Here is a 20642-nt window from a genome sequence, read left to right as displayed (position 1 = left end):
CGGGGCACTGACGCAGCAACAGCTGCCCCTGGGGCTCGCTGACGAGCAGCCCTTGGAAACCTAAAGGTGCAGCAGCCTCCGTGATGACTTGCTTCTGATTCCTCCAGCTGCAGGATGCCTTGAAGTGTCAACACTGCAAAAAGCAGTTCAAGTCCAAAGCTGGGCTGAATTACCACACCATGGCTGAGCACGTCAGCAAGGTAAGAGAGCTGCGAAGCTCTCACCTCACACCTTGTTCCTCCTCTCTCCCCAAAGACGCAGATGCAGAAGACGAAGCAATCGACAGTTCGCTTTCCTTTGTCTTTTCAAAGGAGGGATTCCCACGACCGTCTTTGCAGCGTCTCGCATACTGCTGAGTGCGGGCGGTAGCCTTCCCCTTCCTTGCCGAGCAAAGCCGTGCATCCCCAGGCAGCTAGTTAGCTTTGTGCTCGTCCCTGAGCGTAGAGCAGGGAACTGGAAAAACGAAACAGGATTTCAAATCCCAGAATGGGGGAAGGTTCAGTGAGTGTGGTGAGGCGGCTTTTGAGGGGCAAAGCTCTGTTTCCAAACCTGCGCCCACAAATCCGGGACGGATGGGTGCTGCTTTGCACAAATCTCAAAATCCCACGTGTTGCTCTCCACCACCCACGTGAGAAGTAGCCGCAAAATTTGCCCCGAACAAAATCTGGCAGGCAGCGATTTAGGTGCTGCTCTTAAAAAGCCAGTTGCATATGCCTCTGAGATAGCAGGGCAAGGCATAACCCTATTTCTACATGTCCCGTGTTTACCAGTTGTGACTTGTCTTTTACCTGTGCGTTGATCCTCCCGCTCTTTAGCCTGGCTGGTGAATTCTCTGTGCAGGAGCTGCTCATGGATTTCTCTGTTAGCCCTTTGAGTGCAGACACGGGAAATGCGTGAGCAAAGCTGGCGTTTAGCAGCGAAGCCACCAAGCAGTGGGAGACCCAGCTTGTCTAACGCGAGGTTTGCCGCCCGGCCAGGGCAGCTGCTGCGAGGCAGGGCTTGACCACCCACTCCTGGCACAGAGGACATGAGTAAATGGTTGACTCTGTCGCTTCTGTTACTTCCTTGTTTCCAGCCTGTTCCTGTGGAAACCGCTGGACTTGGTGAACAGGAAGAGCGGGAAAGGCTGAGGAAAGTGCTAAAGCAGATGGGAAAACTGAAATGCCCCAATGAGGTACAAGAACGATTCCTGTTTCTTGTTCTGTGAAAAGGTGGAAGGAGCGAGCCCTGACAGAGGGGATGCGTGCTCTCCAGGCACCCCTCGGTGCGCCCTCGACTTCTCACACCACTCCGCCCTAGCTCAGCACTCCGTGTCCCCGTCCCGCTAACTCTAAGGCCGTCCCAGCAGCAGGGTGGCAGCAGGGCAGGGTGAGGAGGGCCGAAGGCCGAGCTCAGCCTCTCGAACCCAAAAAGGGGCACGGCGCTGCTGGCGGCGCCCCGAGCACAGCGTAAACTAAACCGAACCGCACCGAGACGGTGCCCAGCCGGTTGCAGACAAGTCACGAACAGGTAACGGGGGCGTGTGGCTGAGGTTTGTCTCTGCAGGTGGTTTGCTCGCTGCGTAGTGCGCATGGCAGCGCGTGCCCGCCACTCTCGCTGCTCCCTGCCTGCCGTCTGTCCGTCCGGGGAGCCCTGGCCGTGTGTCAGAGCAGGGCAGGTAGCTCAGGGGGACCAGGGCTGCTCGCTCTGCCTCTCCGTGTCACCGCCGTGGGCACCTGGAAGCCAGGGGGAGTGGGGCTGGCCGGCTGCCTGGCGGTCCCCTGTGTGCCGGAGGGGTTTGCAGAGCAGGATGTGTTCCTGCCGTGCCCGGAGCAACGGCACCGGGACCATTTCAGCACGGGCGCCCGAAACCACAGCCCTCCCTCACCCCTCTCTTCCCCCCTTTCTCCCCAGGGCTGCGCAGCCAACTTCTCCAGCTTGATGGGCTACCAGTACCACCAGAAGCGCTGCGGCAAGCAGCTCGCCGAGGCCGACAAGCCCGTCTTCAGCTGTCCACACTGCGGGAAGAAGTACAAATCCAAGGCTGGCCACGACTACCATGTGCGGTCAGAACACCCGGCCTCGGTGAGCCCCCCGGACACCTCCGCAGCCCGAGGAGCGGGGCCATCCCTCCCTGTGGGGGACTGCAGAGCTGCAGAGCCTGTGGGCAGGACCGAGCCGGGCAGGGCCGGGCCGGGCAAGGCAGGTGCAGACGTCGGACTGATGTTGTTTTCTCCCTTCTCATCACCGCACGCGTGCGTTGTACCTTGCAGCGTAGGTGGGGAGCGGGCGACAGCCCCCTTAGCTCATTCCGAAAAGCAGGGAGCTGTATTTAAGCGAGGGGAGTGGCAGGCGGTGTTCCCCAGCACCCACGGGGCTGCAGGGCTGTGCTCCAGCCGGCCCTGCAGCCGTGGTCTGCAAAAAAAAAAAAAAAATAGAGATCAGATCACTCCCTCGGCAGCCAGCAAGCGCCGGCTGCTTGCCGCTGCTGGGGTGGCAGGATGCGTCCCTGGGGAGCATCCTTTTCTGTGCTGTTGATCCCTCCTGACGGTGCATCTGACTCTAATAACCCCGTAACTCTAATAAACAGGCGTTTATACGCGTGGGAAGTCCGGGAGTACGAAAGGACACGATCAGCCCAACGCTTGGGCTGTGTGGCTGTGGGAGGAGGTGGGTGTGTGCCTGGGGTCCCCGTGCTGCGGTGCTGGTGCCCCTGCAGCCCCACACGTGCACGCAGCAGGTCTGCAAACAGCCCAAACCTGAGTGTCCCCATCCCAGGGCTGGAGAGCTCTCCTCTTCTCCCCTAGTCGTAACTCTTGTCTCTTTTGCAGCCGCCAGAGGAGCCAGAGGTGAAGCCAGAGGCCAGCCCCGTAGAAGATTTTGAAAGGACCCCAAGCGGCCGCATCCGTCGCACGTCGGCTCAGGTGGCCGTCTTCCACCTGCAGGAGATAGCAGAGGATGAGCTCGCCAAGGACTGGACCAAGCGGAGGATGAAGGACGACCTGGTACCCGAAACGAAGCGGGTAAGAGGCTTTTATTCCTCCTCGCTTTGAGCTAGCTGTGCACAGACGTCCTGGCATGGCAGCGAGGCCCCAGCTGGCCGAGGCCTCACGTTCTCATGTTCGGTGCGTGCAGCGAATTAGCGGGAGATGGCAAATTTCTTGCTCAGCGGCCCGCTCAGCGCAGGCTGAGCCCCGGAGCTGCCTCCGTGATCTGGAGGCTCCATAAAAGCAGTGGAGAGATCGGGGTCTGGCCCCGAGGATGTCATGGAGGAAGGTCCGTTGTCTGTGGCAAGGTGCAGGCTGACAAGCGAGGAGCACGTGGAGAGAGAGCAGGTCAGGTCTAAAGCAGTCACCTTGACGGAGAGCAAGGACTCCCCAGGCAGAATTTCGTCCCTTCCATCTCTCCTGCTTAATTTCTGGGAGACTCTTCCCAGGAGGAGAGGTGTTGCGCTCTCTTCTCCCCCTCGGTGTTTTCGTTCCTCTTTTCCTCCTTGTTCTTAACTTCGGGTATTTTGTGTCTGAGCTGAGGGAGGGGCCCGGACAGCAGGCCCATGTGCAAGCCGGCGTACAAAGAGCTCGTAAAGGTTTCAGCCCCTGGCGTAGCAGCTCCATGAACTTCTCTTTGTGTTTTTTATGAGGCGTTTCTTGTGTTCGTGGTCTGGTTGTTTCAGTTCCATGCGTGAGCTCCATCCCAGCGCTAAGAAAACAGAATTGCTGTGAGGTCGGTGGGAGCAGATTGGCCATGAAGATGAGAAGGGGGGAGTTAGCCCGGGTCCCAGGTGGCAGATGAGGCTCTCGGGCTGGAGAACAGGGACCTCGAGCCCTGCGCTGGCCCCAGCTGCACCGGGCTTTGCTGCACAGAGGAATTCAGAGGAGGTCAGAGCGTGGCGAGCGAACGCGTGCGGAGCTGCGAGCGTTTTATCTGTGGGCGCGTCTCGCAGCGGCTGTCACGTTCCCTTGACGACACCCTGAAATCTGCTCGGTCCGTGACGTTTTCTCTCTCGAGGCGAGGCGCTGGCAGGAGGCAGGTTCTGCCCGGGGAGGCAGGGGGAGCACGCTGACTTCAGCACGCCCTGCTGGGCCCCCGCGCTGCTCTGCAGGGTAACGTCTGCATCCCCCGGGACTGCTCCGCAGTTAGGAGCTGCTTCGGTTAAGGATACGGAAAAAACGTCCCAGCTCCGAGGGACTCAAACACGCTGGCAAATACCCGGCTATGAAAATAGCCCCCCAAAATGGCCCTTTCCTCAGAGTCTCAGCCGTGCTGGCAGGACCGCTCCGCGCATCCCTGCGCATCGCCTGGCGCTCCTGCTGAGCACCCACGGTGCTCATCCTTCCGAGGGAGCTGGCAACCCACGGACGCTGGGGCTGCAAAAAGACAAATCCTGCTTAACCGTGACCAGGGCGGGAGGGCGGATGGTTCCCGGAAAAGCTGCCCCCCCCCCAGCACCTTTTCTTCCCACGAAGAAGAAGTTTCCAGACGCTTGGAGCGTGCTGCCGGGCCCGCAGACCCCCTCACTGGCTTGGGCCTCGGGAGAGGTGAGATGTCGGGGGTCAGTGGCAGGTTGCAGCCGCACCTCGCAGCAAGCCCTGGGGATTTGCAGGGCCCCAGAGGGTACCGATGCTTCCAGCTCCGGCCAGTACCGCACTGGGAGCACCCACACCGCTCACCGTTTGCTTCGGAGCAGGACCTGCTCTGTCCCCGAGCTCTCCGGTGACACGCCACCGTCCTAGCAGCCAGCGGGGACGCTGAGGGAGGCGATGAAGAAAGCCACCCCCTGCTCCATCCTTCTCCAAGCACCAAAGCTCTTCCTCGGGGGAGGGCGTGGAGCCCCTCAGCAGCCGGTGGGACGCGGGGGTTGGCAGCATCCTGCCTCTCCCCCATCTCCTCTGGGTGCCCCCCGGCAGGCGCAGCCCCCCTGCGGCCCCCACCACCACCACATTCTGCCCACCGTGGCCGTGCCGCAGCCGGCCCTGGCCGGGCTGGGATGCTGGCTTGGGATCCCGTTGGTGGCCCGTGGTGGGACACGTTCGCCTTCCCCCGGGAGGATGGATTCCTTCTCACCAAAGCAATGGCATCAGAATAAACGATTGCTGCTCAGATCCCAGGCCTTGCAATGCCTCCATTCTGCGCTAACCAAATCCAGCACTTCTAAATATACACTGGAGTCTTATTTTCTCGCTCCGATCTTTATTTGCCTCTGGATAAGCTGAACCAGATGAGGTATTTCACAACGGCCGCTTGCTGAGGATGTCAGATGGGGAAGGGCACACCCCTGCTGCTTTTCTGGGAAAAATCTCCTTTCCAGAAGCTCCGCGAAGATGGTGCCAATCCTCCGACCCTCCTCTGGCCTTTGCTGGAGCCATCCCCTACCTGCAGTAAGGCCCAGCTCTGCCTCCGTGCCTTCAGCCTTTGGGCAGGGGAGTGAGAGGCTGGCAGGTAGGGGGACCCCGTGGTGGAGGTGGCGGTGGGCTCCCGGCTCTGCACGGGGGTGCCCTGACCCATTTTTGGAGGCCGGCGTGGGAGAAACAGCCTCCTAGAGTGGAGGGAAGAGGTGAGCAGGGAGAAAACACCTTGGAAATCCGGCTGTTTGACGGGTTGGTGCCTTCGGTGCTCCCCCGTGGAGCAGCTTGTGCTCCCGGAGGTTTTAGGGAAGGATGTCTCGTGGTGTCACAAACCCAGCTCCAGCGGGCTCTGGCCGGGTACCACGGTCCTTCCTGCTCTCTCCATGACTTTTTAGGGAACGGTTTGCTTTCCTGCCTGCTCCTGGAGAGCGCTGCCTGCCTGCTCCGCTCACGGCGCTTTGGACTGCTGGGCATTTGATTTACGGCAGCTGGAGGCACGCACCCTGTCCCCCATCCCCTGGGGGTCCGCACGGTGCTGGGGGCCCGGCCGCTCTCCTGCAGGAGCAGGGGCAGAGGTGCTGAGCCCGGCAGGGTCGGAGTCGCCCGGCGGGACGGAAGGGGAGCTCGCAGCGAAGCGCTGGCGCGGGCCAGTCAGCAAGCTCGAGGGCAAAAGTCATCCGCGGGCTTGAGTTTTTTTAAGAAAACCCCAGGCTGGAAGCGGAACGCATTCCTAGACCAGAAAAATCTGGCTCGGGTCTGTCCCCCGCCACAATGGCCCTGCGATCCGGGCAGAAGCCGGCGAGTCCTGGAGCCGGGCTGAGCCCCGAGGGCTCGGCTCCGCGGTGGCCGAGCTGGCTCCTAGCAGGGGGCTAAGGTGAGGGCCCCTCGGGGGCCGTTCCTCCTGCCCTGCCCTCGCTCAGGAGCCCTGCCTGGGCCGCAGCTCCCGGCCGTGCTCCGGCTTTGCCTCCCAGGTGAAATCAGCCGCGGTTTGCACGGGGCAGGACCACGGAGAGGTCGCAGCTCCGTGCCCCGCGCTAGGGCCCTCCGTGGTGCAGCGGTTTGGCTCGGACGGGAGGTGTTGGCGTGCGTGGTTCTCGTTTGCTGCGGTGTGTTTTGGGGAAGGGGAGAGCCGTCTAGGGAGCGGAGAGGACTGAAATCGGAAAGTTAAGGAAATAAAAGTGCCAGTCACAGAAAAGAAGCCTTCCCACCCCAGCATCCTTCGACTGTTCCGAGGGGATGGGCCGCGGCCAAAACCAGTTGTAGCTGTTTAATGATTTGGCCCCGAAGATTTTCACTTACAGGCTGTTTGAGGGAAATAAATGGAAGAAAATAAAATATTCCATGCCTGGGGCTCCTTCTTAATAGAGACATAAAGATGGCTTTGACATTCCCAGAACCGCAGCGCCCCAGGAAGACATGGGATTTGCATGTTATTGTGCAGTGCCTGTTGGAGCAGAGCGGGGAGGGATTTTTTTTTATTTTTTTTTCTCCGGAGTGGGAAGCCGGAGCAGCAGAATCCGCATCTCTGAACATCCCCCCCCCCCCCGCCTCCTCCCCGGGGACACGCAGGGGGAGAGGTTGTTGCCGGGGCTGCGTGCGGTTACCATTAATGTTTGCTCATTCATGGGATTGATTGGCTTTTAATTAAGGAGGCCGCTTGGCATCCCAGCTCTCAGTGTCAGTGACAAAAAGAGCCTCCTGTGTTCTCCCCTGGAGGTGGCATTGCCTTCCCGGGGCAGGGGACCGGGGGGGGGCGGTTGGTGGATGCCCCATCCCAGCGCTTCAAAGGGCTCTGCTGGCATCTTGGCAGCCGCAGAGCATGACAGAGCAGCAGCACGCCGGGGCTTGGGGGATTTTTCCACATCCGTCCTCACCGGCGTCCGTTTTGCAAGTCCCTTCGCCCCTGCCCTTCGCGTGGAGCCTCTCCCCTCTCCTCCCTTCTCCGGCTGCGTGCTGGGGGGCGCGGGGGGGGGACCCTCCCTGCTTGGCACGAAAATGAGCGGAGGGTCCGAGGCCAGCCCGCCCCGGCACAAGCCCTGCAGCCTCCGTGGGAGCTCCCCTGGCAGGGAGCAGGAGGTTTGGGAGCAGCCTGCCGGGGGGGGGGAGCCACGTTACCCCGACCCAGCCGGACGAAGGCAAATCCGCAGCTTATCAGCACGTTGGAGAAAAATCACAGCTGGGAAAGAAACGCAGCCAGCGGCCTCCCCGCGGCCTCCGAAGGGCGAGCGCTGAGCCCTCGGGGCACGTTTTGAAGGAACAGCCTGGTTTTCGCACCTCGCCGCGAGTGTGGTTTGAGCCTCCTTCCTCTGCGACGAGCAGGGTTACATCGGTGAGCCGGAGGAGCCCCGGCCCAAAAACCGCCCGGGTCCCTGCACCCACCGAGCGAGCGAGGGCTTGGGGACGCGAGCGGCATCCCCTGGTCCTTGCCAAGCTCCTGCTCGCACGATCGCACGGCCAAGGGCGGCTCCAGCGGAAGGAGGAGCAGCCCCGTGTGCCCTGCGGGACTCGCTGCAGCTGCGCTGGCCCTGCAGGTAGGGCCACGCGCCCCGGCGCCGGGCAGGAGGTGCCCACGGACGCGCTTGCGTGTGCTGAACACGCAGAAACGGAGCTGGAAGGGCCCAGCCCGCTATGCTAACCCTCCAAGTCGCTAATAAAGCGGTAATTAAAAGCACTTGGAAGGCGCGGCGCTGCCAGAAGGAGAGGCAGAGACACAAGAGCCTTGCATTGTTCGATGGGCCGTCCCCGTTAACCGGCGGAAGGCAGCCACGGGGGCTCTTCGGGCTTGGCTCTGTCCCCTCTGCCCAGCGTGCGGGTTACGAAATGCGGCCGAGGGGCTGCTCCGACACGAGGCCTGGCCCCGAGCGGCCGTGGGGAGCGTGCCCCAGGAGCGGGAGCCTTCTCTCGTGTCGCTGCCTGGAGGTGGCCGCGGTTCCTGCCCTGCTCTGCCATCCCCACCGCCCCCCATCCCCGCTGCCCCCTGGCTGGTGGCAGGAGAGCCACCTCCGTGCTGCACAGTGCCCCAGGGGGGGACATCCCTGGGGGAAGCTTCCCAGCTCGTTTTCGGCCCCAATTCACTTCTCCAGGGGGGACGGGAGGGAGTCAAAACCCCGTTTGGAGACCAGGGGCTCCCCCACGGGCAGGACCCCGCCATGCGCCGCTCTGCTAACGGCTTCCCGTTGTTCGCAGCTCAATTACACCCGGCCGGGACTTCCGAAGCTCAACCCGAGGCTGTTGGAAAACTGGAAGAACGAAGTGAAGGAGAAGGGCCACATCAACTGTCCCAACAACGTAAGGACCGCTTCTCCTCCCCGCGCCGGGCTGCTTTCACCCCGCAGGAGGCGGGGGGGGGAATTTCGGGGGCAGAAACCCCCGGTTCTTCTCGGCCCCGGGCACCGAGGCCGCGGCAGTTTTGTTGCTGCTCAGCCCCGGGTTTCAGCTGCTCTCCCCACGCAGCGCGGGCTGGAAGCACGTCCCCTTTCAGTGCTCTCGAGCACGCGGGGGGCTCGGGCATCGCCCCCCCCCCCTGCGCTGGGTGCTGGGGGAAGGCAGGTCAGCTCGCGCCGCCTGCAGCGGGCTCTGGGGCTGCTTTTGGGGAGCTCCCAGCACCAGCGCAGGGCGCAGGCTGCGTGGTCTGTGCCTAAGAGCCCCTTTATGCACAGAACCTGCTTTTCCCAGAGTAAAGCTGGGGCCGGTTTTAAGTCGTTTCGGTTTTTTTTTCTTTTTTTTTTTTTAATCCGTGGTTTTTTTTTAATTTTTAAGCGCTGGGATAGGCAAAGGCCTCCGGGACATGGTGTGTGTGTGCTTCATCTCGCTGTAAAACACAGCCTTGGCCTGAGCTCGCAGGGAGGTGAACTCCACCCTCGTGCTGGGCCATTGATTTATAATGTGAAACAAAGCCTTAGCAATGGGAATTTTGAGCGGGGCTGTTACCGCAAGGCCGGGGGAGACGCACTGGCTAATTAATGTCATACCCAGGCACTTTGAAAAGACGTTGCTCAGAAACTGGTCATGCTGCTGCCCTGGTGATTTCTCTTCTCCGTTAAGCGTCTGCTGTGGCTCCAAGAACTCCTGTAGCCCAGCAGGGCCTCCTGACTGCTCGCAAATGTACGTTTTCCACGGAGACGTTTAGGGGAGACGTTTTTCAGCCCGTTGCAGAGGGATGCGGCCACATGACTCCCATTAGCGCTAATAGGAAACGTGTGACCAGAGCCCTCGGCGTCTCGCACAGCATTAACCTCCTGCTGCTCAGCCTGGACCGGTGGCCTCGCTGGCACAGCAGGCTCCTGGCCACGGGACGGAGGAAGGCCCGGAGGCGAGGGGGGAATGGTGGCCAACCCTCCTCTGTTTCTTTCCGCAGTGCTGCGAAGCCATTTACTCCAGCGTCTCGGGGCTGAAAGCTCACCTGGCCAACTGCACCAAGGTAGGTCCCGCCTGCTGCACCTTCGGCTTGGAGGCAGGTTGTTCTCGTCCTTCTCTCCCCGCGGCTCGTTTGGAAGAAGCAGGCCAAGGGGCAAAAAGGACGTGGGCTAAAGGATCGCGACCGCGTTCCTGTGGCCGCCGTTCGGCGCTGAGAGGAGGCGGAAGGTGCTGCGGCCGCTCCCCGGATCCTGCCCGCGGGGCTCGGCGGCCGCGCACCGGCCTGCGGCGCCCCGGCTGGAGGCAGTGGGGGGAGGCCCGCTGCGAGGGCTGGCCAGGCCATGCCACTGCCACCGAGTTGTCACCGCTCCGCCTGTTGCTCTGGTCCAGCCGCTCGCCCTCGGCACCGTCCTCCTGGGCAGGATCAAACCCCCAGCCCCGGGGCAGCCGAAGGTGGCGAGGCTGCAGCCCAGCGGACGTCGTGGAGAGCTTTTATCTCTCGGAGCTGAGCCCTCGCCTGTACCAACATCTGACCCAAGGACGACCCACAGCAGCCCCTGCACGGCTCCTGCATCCCCTGATTTATCCGCGGCTGTGGCCAGCACCTCTCCCAGCCAGGTGCTGAGCACCGCCGAGAGCCGAGGGCGGCCCGTGCAGAGACCGCAGGGCCGCGGGCAGGCAGAGCGGTGGCACTGCCGAGCGCCGGGGGCTCCGGTGGCCCGCAGCCGCCGCAGGAGGAGGGATCGGGAGCTCGGCGTAGGTCCCTCGCCTTGGAACGGAGTGAGCTCGTAAAGCTTTATGCCCTGAAAGGTTTCCAGCTGCGGCTTCCATTGAATGTAGCTTCCAGGAGGCAGCTCCAACACATACCCCGTGGTTATTAAAAACACAAACTCCCGCACTCCTCCAACACGAGCTGGAACATCAACCCCGTAATGAGATCGTTTAGAAAATGGGCTGCAGAGATCCGGCAGAAGAAGCAGAATTTATACAGGATAAAAGCGCAAACGCAGGAGGCTCCAGCAGTTCCTTTGCTAGCGCGCAGAACCGGGCACCCAACAGCAAATGGTTTCTGAGAGAGAACCAGACGTTTTTCTGGCTGGTTCTGCTGTCACTGCTCTGGTGCCTGTGCACAGAAGGTAGCCAGGGCTTGTAGGATCATTTTCTTTAAATGTGCAGCTGCGTTGCCCAGGAGAGGCAAGCCTGGCATAGCCCACGCTAGAGCAAGGTGCTGGGGGTTGGCTTCGGGGGCTGCAGGTCCCAGACCCGCTGGGTCTGCCCACCCCAGCTGCAGACCGTGCTGGTGGCCTCTGCTGCATCGTGTCCCCCGTGTGCTGCCACCACCAGTTCTGCCCTGATTGAGTTTTGCAACGGGTACAAGCACCGCCAAATCCGGCGTAACCCACAGAGTCCCTCCGTAGCTGGCCTCAGCGATCCCTCAAAGAAAACCCTACAGAGCTGGTTAAAACGCATCGGGCGCTACCAAGGGTGGAAGAGGCTCCCGGGCAGTGCCCCGTCCTCGGTGGGGATCGATGAGCTGAGCTGATTTTCGCACGGGTGTTTACGGAGAGCCAGGCCCGCCCGCGTCCTGCCCGTCTCCAAAACGCAAGAGCTCTCTTACTGCAGATTTACAGCCCAGAGCCAGCCACGGGGAAATTCCCACGGCGCTATGTATGTATTGCCTGAGGGGGCCATCCATAAACCCCTCGTCAATAGAGAACACGTTATCTCCCCCGGGCCGTGCACTGCGGCAGAGCCGGGCCGTCAGTCATCCCCACGGGGGCTCTAATGACAGGAATCCAGCGGGTAGCTGCGGCTCTTTGACAGCGTGAAAGGGAAACGAGGTGAGTGTGTGGGACGTAAATTAGACGAGGGCTCGGTCCCGGTAGATCACAGCTCTGCTGACAGCGAGGGAACGGGGTGTTTGGACACGCGCGGTGCCAGTGCAGTGTGGCAGCCGGTGTGGGTGGTGCGCAGGCACCAAAATTTGGCACTCGCTGCCCTCCGAGCCTGCAGGAGCCGGCACTCGGATGCCTGGGGAGCTTCGGGCTCTGCCCGGGGCTGCCCGCCGATGCTCTGTCTTGCAGGGGGACCACTCGGTGGGCAAGTACCGCTGCCTCCTCTGCCAGAAGGAGTTCAGCTCCGAGAGCGGCGTCAAGTACCACATCATCAAGGCTCACTCGGAGGTAAGAAAGCAGCTGGGGCTGCTCCGGGGCCCTGCTGCCACGCGCCCGCGCTCGGTCTGCCCGTCTCCAGCCACTCTGATCTGCCGGGAGCAGGGCACGGCAGCTCAGCAGTGTGGTGACAGCCTCCGGGCAAGGCGCGGACCTGATGTGCCGGCCTGGCGGGGCCTCACTGCTCCCCTTTGGGTTCCCAAAACCTCCAGGCTGTGTGTCCTGGGGGGGCCATGCCAGCAGGGCATGGGGCAGCTGGGGCTTGGGAAAAGGGGGCGAGAGAGCCCTGGGCTGGTGCGTGCCGTGCCGTGGGGCTGCCCGGGCCGAGGCGGGTCCCTAACCAGCCCCGTTATCACCCCGTGGATGCAGAACTGGTTCCGAACCGCCGCCGAGGCCAGCCGGAAAAAGAAAAGCAGGGACCAGCTTTCTTCCAGCAAGGAGGAGAAAAAGAAAAGCACAAACGGGAAGAAAAGGGGGAGAAAACCCAAGGAGAGGCCTCCGGAAATATCCCCCAAAGGCAGAGAGAGCGTGGCAGCAAAGACTAATCACAAGAAAAGCCCCGAGCGCTGGGAGGGCTCCCGCTGCAGCCCCGCTGGGGACGAGCGCGTCCCCAAGCCCCCGAGCCACCACCGCAAGGGGGGAGCCAGTAAGGTGCCCGAGAAGTGAGAGCTCAGAGACTCGTCTGCGAGGATTCGTTTACAGCCCAGGGTAACAGGGTGGTGGGGAGGGGGGGGGGGGGGCGCTCCCGGTTTTCTGTCCCCCCTCCTTTCCCTTCCTCTCCCCCCACCCTCTGCTCACTCCCCCCTTTTTACAAAAAAAAAAAAAAAGGAAAAAAAAAAAAGGAAAAGAAAACAAAACAAAACAAAAAAAAAAAAAGACCGAAAATACCAATTAACCACTTTAAGCAAATCATGGACCTTGTTTCACACTGGAAAACCAACAGGACCGAGCAAGCTGGACCGTTCTCGCCCCCCCCCCGCCCATGTACATACCCCCCCCCCCCCCGGCCCGACGGGGCCCTGCTGCCGTCCCCCCCCGTCCCCCTGCCTCCCCTTCTAACCCCGTGTGTGAAACTGGTGACGCTTGAGTGAAAGAAAAGTGCAATAGCAGCAGGGCCCCGGTGGCCTCACCCCGAGCCCCCCCTGCCCTTGCTGAAGCCTTTCCGTGGCCGCAGCCCCCCCCAGGGGGGACGTTCCCAAAGACGCTGGACCCAGGGGAGCAGCCGGGGGGGGTGGGAAGGGACGGGGCGGTGGGGGGGACCTGGTGGCACTTTGCCCGCAGCCGGGGGGCCCCGCTCCGTGGTGCCTCAGCTTCGTGGCCGGCTCCGATGGAGCGGTGCAAGGGGTTTTTTTTGTTGTTTTTTTTTGGTTTTTTTTTGTCCCGGCGTGGGGGAAGGAGCAGGGAGGTGGCACGGAGCCGGGAGCCCCTGGGTGCTGCCGTTCCCCACGTCGGGTGCAGGGGGGGGGGCTCCGGAGGTGCTGAGCACGCGCAGACCCCCCGGGTGGCGGCGGGCAGCGGGGTCGCCGGAGGGGTCGTGGGTTTAAGAGAAAGTCGCGGGAGCGCTGCCAGCAGCAAGGGAAGGGCCCAAAGGTGCCCAGCCACGGCGTCGTGTCCCTGCGGGGAGCCGGCACCGGGCGTCTCCAAAGGACTCGCGCGCCGGGCGGCGCGAGCTGCGAACCTCGGGGGGGCCCCATCCTGCCCCCGTCCCGAAGGTGCTGATGGCCCGGGAGAGGGGAGCAGCTGCTGGGGCACCCGGCTCCTTGGCTGGGCCGCGCGGGCGGCCGCAATGGGGACACAGGGTCAGCGTGGAGTGACAATCACGGGTCCTGCCTTCGGGCGAGGCCCAGGCGCGTTGCACCGAGCCCGGCCACGGGGACGGGGAGCGGGAGCCGCCGCGAGGCGCCTCTTCCCCTTCCCTTGCTTTTCTTTTCGTGTCTGTGTTTTCCCGCACCGGTCTCGTCCCAACGCCTCGCTCTGGCCTGGAGGAAAGGGCCCCCGGAGCAAGCGGTGTCCGTCCGCAGACAAAAACCAGGCTACCTCCGTCCTTGGGACACGGGCACGTCCCGCTGCCGCCCCCCAGGGCGCCCGCAGCGCTTTTCTCTTGGCAGTGGGACGGAAAACCTCGGTTCGGGTTTTCCTCCGTTCTCTTCCCCTGCCCGGGACTCGGGAAGGTGGTGGCTGGGGAGGAGAGGTTCTGCTTTTTTTTTTTTTTTTTCTTTTTTTGGTCAGTGAAAATCTCAGCCCTCGGGTTCCTGTGCCGCTCGTCGCAGCCCGGCCTCCACCCGCCACCGTCTCAGCGCCGTTCCCCCCCCACCAGCTCCGAGGAAGCGTTCGGTAATTAACATCCTTCTCTGCTGATGAATCCTTAGAGCCCCGGGGGGATGACGGGGACAGACATCGATGGCCGAGGCCGGGGCGGCTTCTCTGGGAGCCGGCAGCTGGATGCCAACGCCTGCCTGGCCCCGCGGCGCTGCGGCCGTCCCACGGTGAGGGAACCCTGCCGTTGCCTCAGGCTTCGAAGCAATTAGTGAGAAAGCTTAATTAGTCACGGGGGCTCATCCTGTTTGCTGCTTGCGCTTCGTCCCGTCTCTGTTTTGATGGCATCGCCGGTGCAAATCTGATCTCCGCGGGGCTTGCGAGGAGCTGCAGGACCCGGGGTGTCCGAGGCTCGGTCGGCGGGGACGCGGGGACGTGGGGACGTGGGGACGCGGGGACGCGGGGACATGGGGACGCGGGGACGTGGGGACGCTGTCCCACTGTCCCGCGGGTTTTCTCTGCGTTTCAGAGCCTGGTGGGGCTGGGGTTGGGTTTAGCAGTGGCAGGAAAGGGAGAGAGGGCAGAGCTGGGGAGCACACGAGGCTGGCAGGAGCTGGCAGCTCGAGGCACGGAGTTCTGCACCGAGACCCCCGCGTAGGTGCTTCGGGGGGGGGCTCTTCGGGGGGTGTGTGGCTCCAGAAGGGCTGGGAAGCTGGCAGCTTGTGCCGACGTCAGAGCGAGCTGCTGGATCCGAAGATCAGGGCGCTTACTTGGGAGCTAAGCGTGGTTTCCACTTGGCCTGCGACCGTGGGGCCGCTGCGCACCTCGAGGCAGGACGTGCCAAAGCGCGCTCGGGAGCCCAACAAAACCGGAGGGCAGCGCGCGTCCCTGTCCGGGCCCTGCTGAGCCTCGCTTCGGGCAGCCCGTCCCTCCCGGGGGGACTCGGGTGATGCTTTTCCTCCTCGCCCAGGTCACGGCAAAAAGCAAGCAAGCTCCAAACCTTCTCTGGGAGGGCCGTAAAGCGCCGGCGGTGCCGCCTGCTAGCGGTGGGGGCGATGCCTAGGAAAGTCCAAAGACTTCCTCCAGGAGGGATTAATCCCTTCTCGTCAGAAATCCGCCTTCCCCGGAGGGACGCGGCTAAAATTGCTGGGAATTTCTTCAGGTCCCTGCAACTCTCAGGCCGGGAGGTGGCATCGGGACGCTGGAGGAGGCTCCTCCGTGTCCTGGCCAGGGCGGGGGCACCCGCACGGCCCCGGCCGCGCCGGTTCCAGGTTCCCCTTGCAATCCCCACCACCTGCCCCGGGGAATCTCCCCGGGCTCGCCTTCATTAACACGCGATTCATTTGATTCCCATTGATTAAATCGGCACGCGGCGCTTTGCCCAAAGCGAGCCACAGCCCGCAGAGCCTGGGCAGGGGCTGGGCAGGGGGCTGCACTGCGGGGCCGTGCAGGATCCGGCCCGAAGCCTGCCCGGAGGGGGGACAGGAGCTGGGCAGGGGGCTGCAGCCCCCACCGCTGGCCCTGCCCCACCACTTCGGGAAGGAAAACCACCTCCAGAGGTGCAGCTTAGCTTGGCTTGGCGTGCTGGCCACGAGGGATGTTTACGCCTTTCCCCGCACTGCTCCTGCGAGGTGCAGAGGGGAGCCGGGGGATGTAAGACGAGCACTCGGCCAGCCCCGAAATTTGGGGCCGTGGGAGGCGAGCAGGGACAGCATCGGGATGCCAGCATCCCAGCCAGGGACCTGGGGATCTCGGGGCACGCGAGGGGTGCCGCGTGGTGGGGACGGAGGTCCCGGTCCCGGGCTGGCCTCTGCCAGCCTCCGAGCTGGTGGGGAAACTCCTCAAAGCCCCGCATCCGCGTGAAAGCAGCTCCCCGGTCAGAAGGAAATTTTGATGAGGAATTGAACTCTTCAGGGTTGTTGTTTTTTTTTTCCCTTAGAAGGTTTGGTGGTTTTTTCCCCCCACTAGTCATTACTCGGTGAGGAATACGTTCTCCCACTGCTTTCTTCTCCATAAAGAGCTGCGAAAAGCGTTAACAGCCATAAAAGCATAGGGATATATTTCTTCTCAAGCGTGGCCGCGCCGATGCAGCCGGCGGTGAGGACACAACCCGGCCCGGCACCGGGAGCTCCCGGCTGGGGCTCGGACCCCGAGCGAGATGGGGCTGAAGTGGGAGGCGAGGGGCAGAGCATCCGTGGAAGGAGACGGGTTTGTGCGGCAGCCCCCAGCCTGCTGTGTCCAAGTCTTCAAAGCCAAGTGAGCGCACGTCCCTCGTGTCCCGGGTCCCCCGTGTCCCGGGTCCCTCGTGTCCCGGGTCCCTCGTGTCCCGGGTCCACCCGAGCGCCGTCCTCCCACGAGGGCAGAGAGGGCATTTTGCTTTGCTTCGCCGTGGGCGTTTTTCTTTCCCTCCCTGCCCGGGGGAGGCTCCTCGCCCCTCGCTGCCCACCTCCAAAGCAATAACAGGAATCGCGGCACCTGCCTGCCCCAGGGCGCGCGGTGCCGCCGCTTTGTGCTTGCTGGGTGCCTGAAACCGAACGGGTGGGGGGCAGCAGGGCGGTGGGGCGAGGCTGGCGCAGCGCTGAGCTCGGCCTCGGCCATTTCATCCCCTTTCCTGCTGGGATTTGGAGACGTGGTCGGGCCGGGGAGGTGGCCGACCCGCTGCCCTGGTTGCGCACGGTGTCAGTTTGGGGCTGGGGTGGCACCGGCTGCCCAAATTCATCTTCACGCCGCCCGCACCCGCACATCACCAAGGCAAGGGCTAAACCCTCCACGTGCTTGGGGCCGGGCGGGCTCTGACCCATCCCTCGCACGGAGCCGGCCCCAAAAACGGCTCCGGCAGCATCCGGCGCCAGAATTTGCCGTGAAACAAACACGGCGCACCGGCAAGGTCGGCTCCGCACCGGCACGCGCGCCCAGCGCTGCGGGTCCCGGGGTCCCGCCGGGCACCGAGCATCCCCCGGGGCCAGGCCGCCAGCGCACGTGAACGCCGGGACCGTTTTGTTCTTTTCTTTCTCTCCTCGTGACACCCATCCCACGGCATATCCGAATGTTTCTCGTCGATGCCAGTTATTAGTGCATAAGTGTATTTTGGGGAAAAAAGCAAAACGGAAAAAAAAAAAAAAAAAAAAAAGAATTTTCAATTTATCACTTGTAACCATATATATAAATATATAAATATATATATTAAAAAGTGTTTATTTGCAAAAAATAAAATTGTTTTAACAGTAAACTATCTTATAATAAACTCCCGATTTGTGACGATCTGTTCTTTTGTTAATCATTGACAAATCCTCAGTTTGAGAGTACTGTAACAAGCAGCTATTAACCACAGCGCCGCTGAGCACCGAGGAGGGATAACTCTATGTACTGTATGTATTAAAAACAGCTGTATCGAATAAATGTTTATTGATTTTTTATTCTTATTATCATCATCGTTATTTCGCAGTTTGGCGTGAGGGTCTGCTGGAAGCGGGCAAGGCGAGCGCTGCCGTTCCCCTCCTGGGTGATGAAATCCCTAACGGGCACGGAGGTTTGCTTCTGTGAAGGGGCTCCCTTGGTTGAGTTTCCTCTGCGTCCAACACCTTAAAATCACCTTAAAACGTTTGCCCCAGCACCCCAAGCCCCGCAGGAGGGGAATGCCCTGCGCCCAATGCTCCCGGAGCCGCCTCTGGAGCTGCGAGGGGCTGCCATGGGGCAGCTCGGACCCCGCGGGGCAGTGCCAGGACTTGCTGCCCCTGCTCTGAGCCGTGTAGGTGGGGATGCGGCGGGCGATCTCCGAGCTCAGCTCCTGCTTTTCCCCCAGGAGCTTTGTGCTGGTGCTTGGAAGCAGAACGCGTCCAGCTGCGACGTTCCCAGCGGCGCGCTGAGGATCGGCTCCATTTTGTCCTTCCTTCGCGCACGGCCGGCCGAGGAAACCCCCAGGGACAGACGGGTTTTGTGCCACTGGCTCAAGCCCTCTGTGTGGCAGAGCAGGGGCCCAGCGGTGCCCCCCCAAAACCAGGCCGGGGGCGAGGAGCGGCCCCGCAACCGTCACCCCACCACCGTTCCCGGCGTGGGAACAAATCCCCTGCGCTTCCTCATGTCTCTTTTGGCAGCCTCCCAAAGGAACATCAGGAACATCAGACGCAGCCCCTGATTGCTGACCGCTAACCCCGCGTTTCCCAGAGCCCGAGGGACCACCCTGAAGCGTGACGGGGGGGGGAGGGGGGCGCGGGTCCTGAGCTTCCCCTGCGCCCCCCAGGCACCCTAACGTGCACCCCAGGGTGCGGGAATCGCCTGCTGCGCCCCTCGGCTGCGTTCCTGTGCCCCACCGCACCCAACGGAGTCCAACGGCACCCAGGTCTGCCCACAGCACCCACCCGTGCCCAAAGCACCCACACATGCCCTCAGCACCCCCCCGGGCTCCACAGCATTCACTGGAGCCCCACGGCACCCACCTGTGCCCACAGCGCCCATACCAACCTTACAGCACCCACCTGAGTCCCAAAAGCACCCACACGTGCCCTCAGCACCCAGCAGAGCCCCACAGCACCCACCCGTGCCCACAGCACCCACACAAGTCCCACGGAACCCCCCCCCCTCAGCCCTCAGCACCCCCTCGAGCCCCACAGCACCCACTGGAGCCCCTCAGCACCCACACGCCTCCCTCAGCACCCAAAGGAGCCCCACAGCACCCACCAGAGCCTCACAGCACCCCCCCCTTCGAGCCCCTCAGCACCCCTCCAAGCCCCTCAGCACCCACTGGATCCCCACAGCACCCACAGGAGCCCCACAGCACCCCCGAGCCCCTCAGCACCCCCCTCCGAGCCCCTCAGCACCCACAGGAGCCCCACAGCACCCCCAATGGAGCCCACCCGGGAGCTCCCGGGCCCCACAGCACGCACCCGCCCGTGCCCTCGGCACCCATCGCAACCCCTCAGCCCCCCCCGAGCCCCCCGGCACCCCAAGGCCCCTCACGGCCCCGCTCCCCCCGCACTACAAGTCCCGGGGAGCCCCGCGGCAGCTCCGCCCCGCCCGGCCCCGGCCGCGGCCCCGCTCCCGGCCCTGCCTCTCCCCGGTAGCGCCATGGCCGCGGCCCCGGCGGCCGAGGGGGCCCCGGCGGCACCGGACGGCAGGTACCGGGGGGGGGGGGGGGGTTACCGGGGGCCTGGGGAGGGGGGGGGGGGGGGCAGCCCGGGGGCTGGGGGCGGCGGGGAGCGGAGCCGAGGCAGCCCCAGCCCCGCCGGGGCCTCCCGGGGCAGAGCAGCGCCGGGGAACCGGGCACGGGGGGGGGGGGGAGCGGGGGGCTCCGGCCCTAAACCGGGCTCCGGGGGGCTCCGTTCCCGTCCCGGGGGTGTCGAGGGGGCTGCGGGGGGGAGGCCGCGGCCTCGGCAGCGTGCGGGAGGTGCCCGCGGCATGCGGTGCCCCCGGGCCGGGGCGCGGGTGCGGAGCCGTCCGTCCTGCGGGGGTCCCGAATTTATTTTTTTTTTGGGGGGGGGGGGGGTCCAAAGTTTTTGGGGGGCTTCTCCCGGCATCGCTACGGCTGGCCCCGGCCCCATGGCTGGGGAAGAGCGAGGGGTCAGCGCGTGTCGGGGTACGAGTGGTTGCCTGGGTGCGGGGCCGAAGGTGGGGGTGGCGGCGGTGCCCTTCTGGGGGACGGGGTGGGATGGGATGGGGACAGGGATAGGATGGGATGGGATGGATGGAACGGGACGGGATGGGATGGGATGGGATGGGATGGGGACAGAGATGGGGACAGGGATGGGATGGGATGGGATGGATGGAACAGGACGGGACGGGATGGGATGGATGGGATGGACAAGATAGGATGGGATGGATGGGATGGGATGGGGTGGGATGGGGACAGGGATGGGGACAGGGATAGGATGGGATGGGATGGGATAGATGGAACAGGACGGGACGGGATGGGATGGATGGGATGGACGAGATGGGATGGGATGGATGGGATGGGATGGGGTGGAACAGGACAGGATAGGATGGGATGGGATGGGATGGGATGGGACGGGATGTGCGGCACAGGGCACCGCGGGGTTGTGTAAGCCACCAGCACTGACCGCCGGGCTGCGGTGGAGCTGCCTGCACCGGGTGTAAATAGCGGCGAGCTAATGGGATTGGAAGAGGAAGGTGTTCCCCCTGCCCCGCTGGGTAATTGAGGTCCTCCGCGAAGCGCGGGGGGCTGCGTCCGTCCCTGTGCGAGACGTGGGGTGAGGTGGGGGCACCAACTTCGGTGCTGCTCGGGTTTGCAGGGGCACCCCGTGCCCCTGGGGCTGTCTCCGTTCCTCAGCTGCCTCCATCTCCACGCTGCCACCTCTGTCCCGGCACTTTGGGCTTCCCAGCGCCTTTCTTTGCGTGCTCCCTCCAAGAGGTTTGCTCCCCAGCCTGGCAGGCAGGCGGGACCCAGCCCCGCTCAGCGCTCAGACGAGGGGGCCCTGGGGCAGCGCAGCCCCGCGGGGCGCAGGCGAGCGTCCTTGCCGTGTGCCAGGCTGTAGCGACGCCCTGAGGCCGGCACGGCTCCCTGTGGGAAGGATTGGACCCG

The 20642-nt window shown here is 63.4% G+C and overlaps 2 protein-coding genes and 1 long non-coding RNA gene across 11 annotated transcripts in view; 2 read left to right on the top strand and 1 right to left on the bottom strand.

Annotated features, from left to right (window-relative positions):
- The window catches only part of ZNF512B (zinc finger protein 512B), a 34022-nt gene extending 16499 nt beyond the window's left edge, over positions 1 to 17523 (top strand). For 3 of the 9 annotated variants that reach the window (XM_066978599.1, XM_066978600.1, XM_048074692.2), the window contains 8 exons: positions 108 to 200; positions 1076 to 1174; positions 1894 to 2181; positions 2811 to 3002; positions 8511 to 8612; positions 9682 to 9744; positions 11765 to 11863; positions 12221 to 17523. In XM_066978599.1, coding sequence (XP_066834700.1) covers positions 108 to 200; positions 1076 to 1174; positions 1894 to 2181; positions 2811 to 3002; positions 8511 to 8612; positions 9682 to 9744; positions 11765 to 11863; positions 12221 to 12517 — 1233 coding nt within the window. In that variant the 3' untranslated portion in view covers positions 12518 to 17523. The remainder of the gene's footprint in view (positions 1 to 107; positions 201 to 1075; positions 1175 to 1893; positions 2182 to 2810; positions 3003 to 8510; positions 8613 to 9681; positions 9745 to 11764; positions 11864 to 12220) is intronic. The other 6 variants (XM_066978603.1, XM_066978606.1, XM_066978601.1 and 3 more) reach the window with 3 other exon arrangements.
- Positions 194 to 20642, bottom strand: part of LOC136786525 (uncharacterized) — a 22502-nt gene continuing 2053 nt past the window's right edge. The window contains exons 2-3 of the long non-coding RNA XR_010825422.1: positions 789 to 2394; positions 194 to 453 (exon numbers count right to left, since the gene is read on the bottom strand). This is a non-coding gene — a long non-coding RNA (uncharacterized lncRNA). The remainder of the gene's footprint in view (positions 454 to 788; positions 2395 to 20642) is intronic.
- The window catches only part of UCKL1 (uridine-cytidine kinase 1 like 1), a 19960-nt gene continuing 18416 nt past the window's right edge, over positions 19099 to 20642 (top strand). Inside the window, exon 1 of the mRNA XM_066978607.1 lies at positions 19099 to 19221. Coding sequence (XP_066834708.1) covers positions 19172 to 19221 — 50 coding nt within the window. The 5' untranslated portion in view covers positions 19099 to 19171. The remainder of the gene's footprint in view (positions 19222 to 20642) is intronic.

Source organism: Anser cygnoides, chromosome 16, assembly GCF_040182565.1.
Source record: "Anser cygnoides isolate HZ-2024a breed goose chromosome 16, Taihu_goose_T2T_genome, whole genome shotgun sequence".
Taxonomy (NCBI): Eukaryota; Metazoa; Chordata; class Aves; order Anseriformes; family Anatidae; genus Anser; species Anser cygnoides.
Note: the sequence above shows the minus strand (reverse complement) of the source record. Positions and strands in the feature narration are given on the sequence as shown.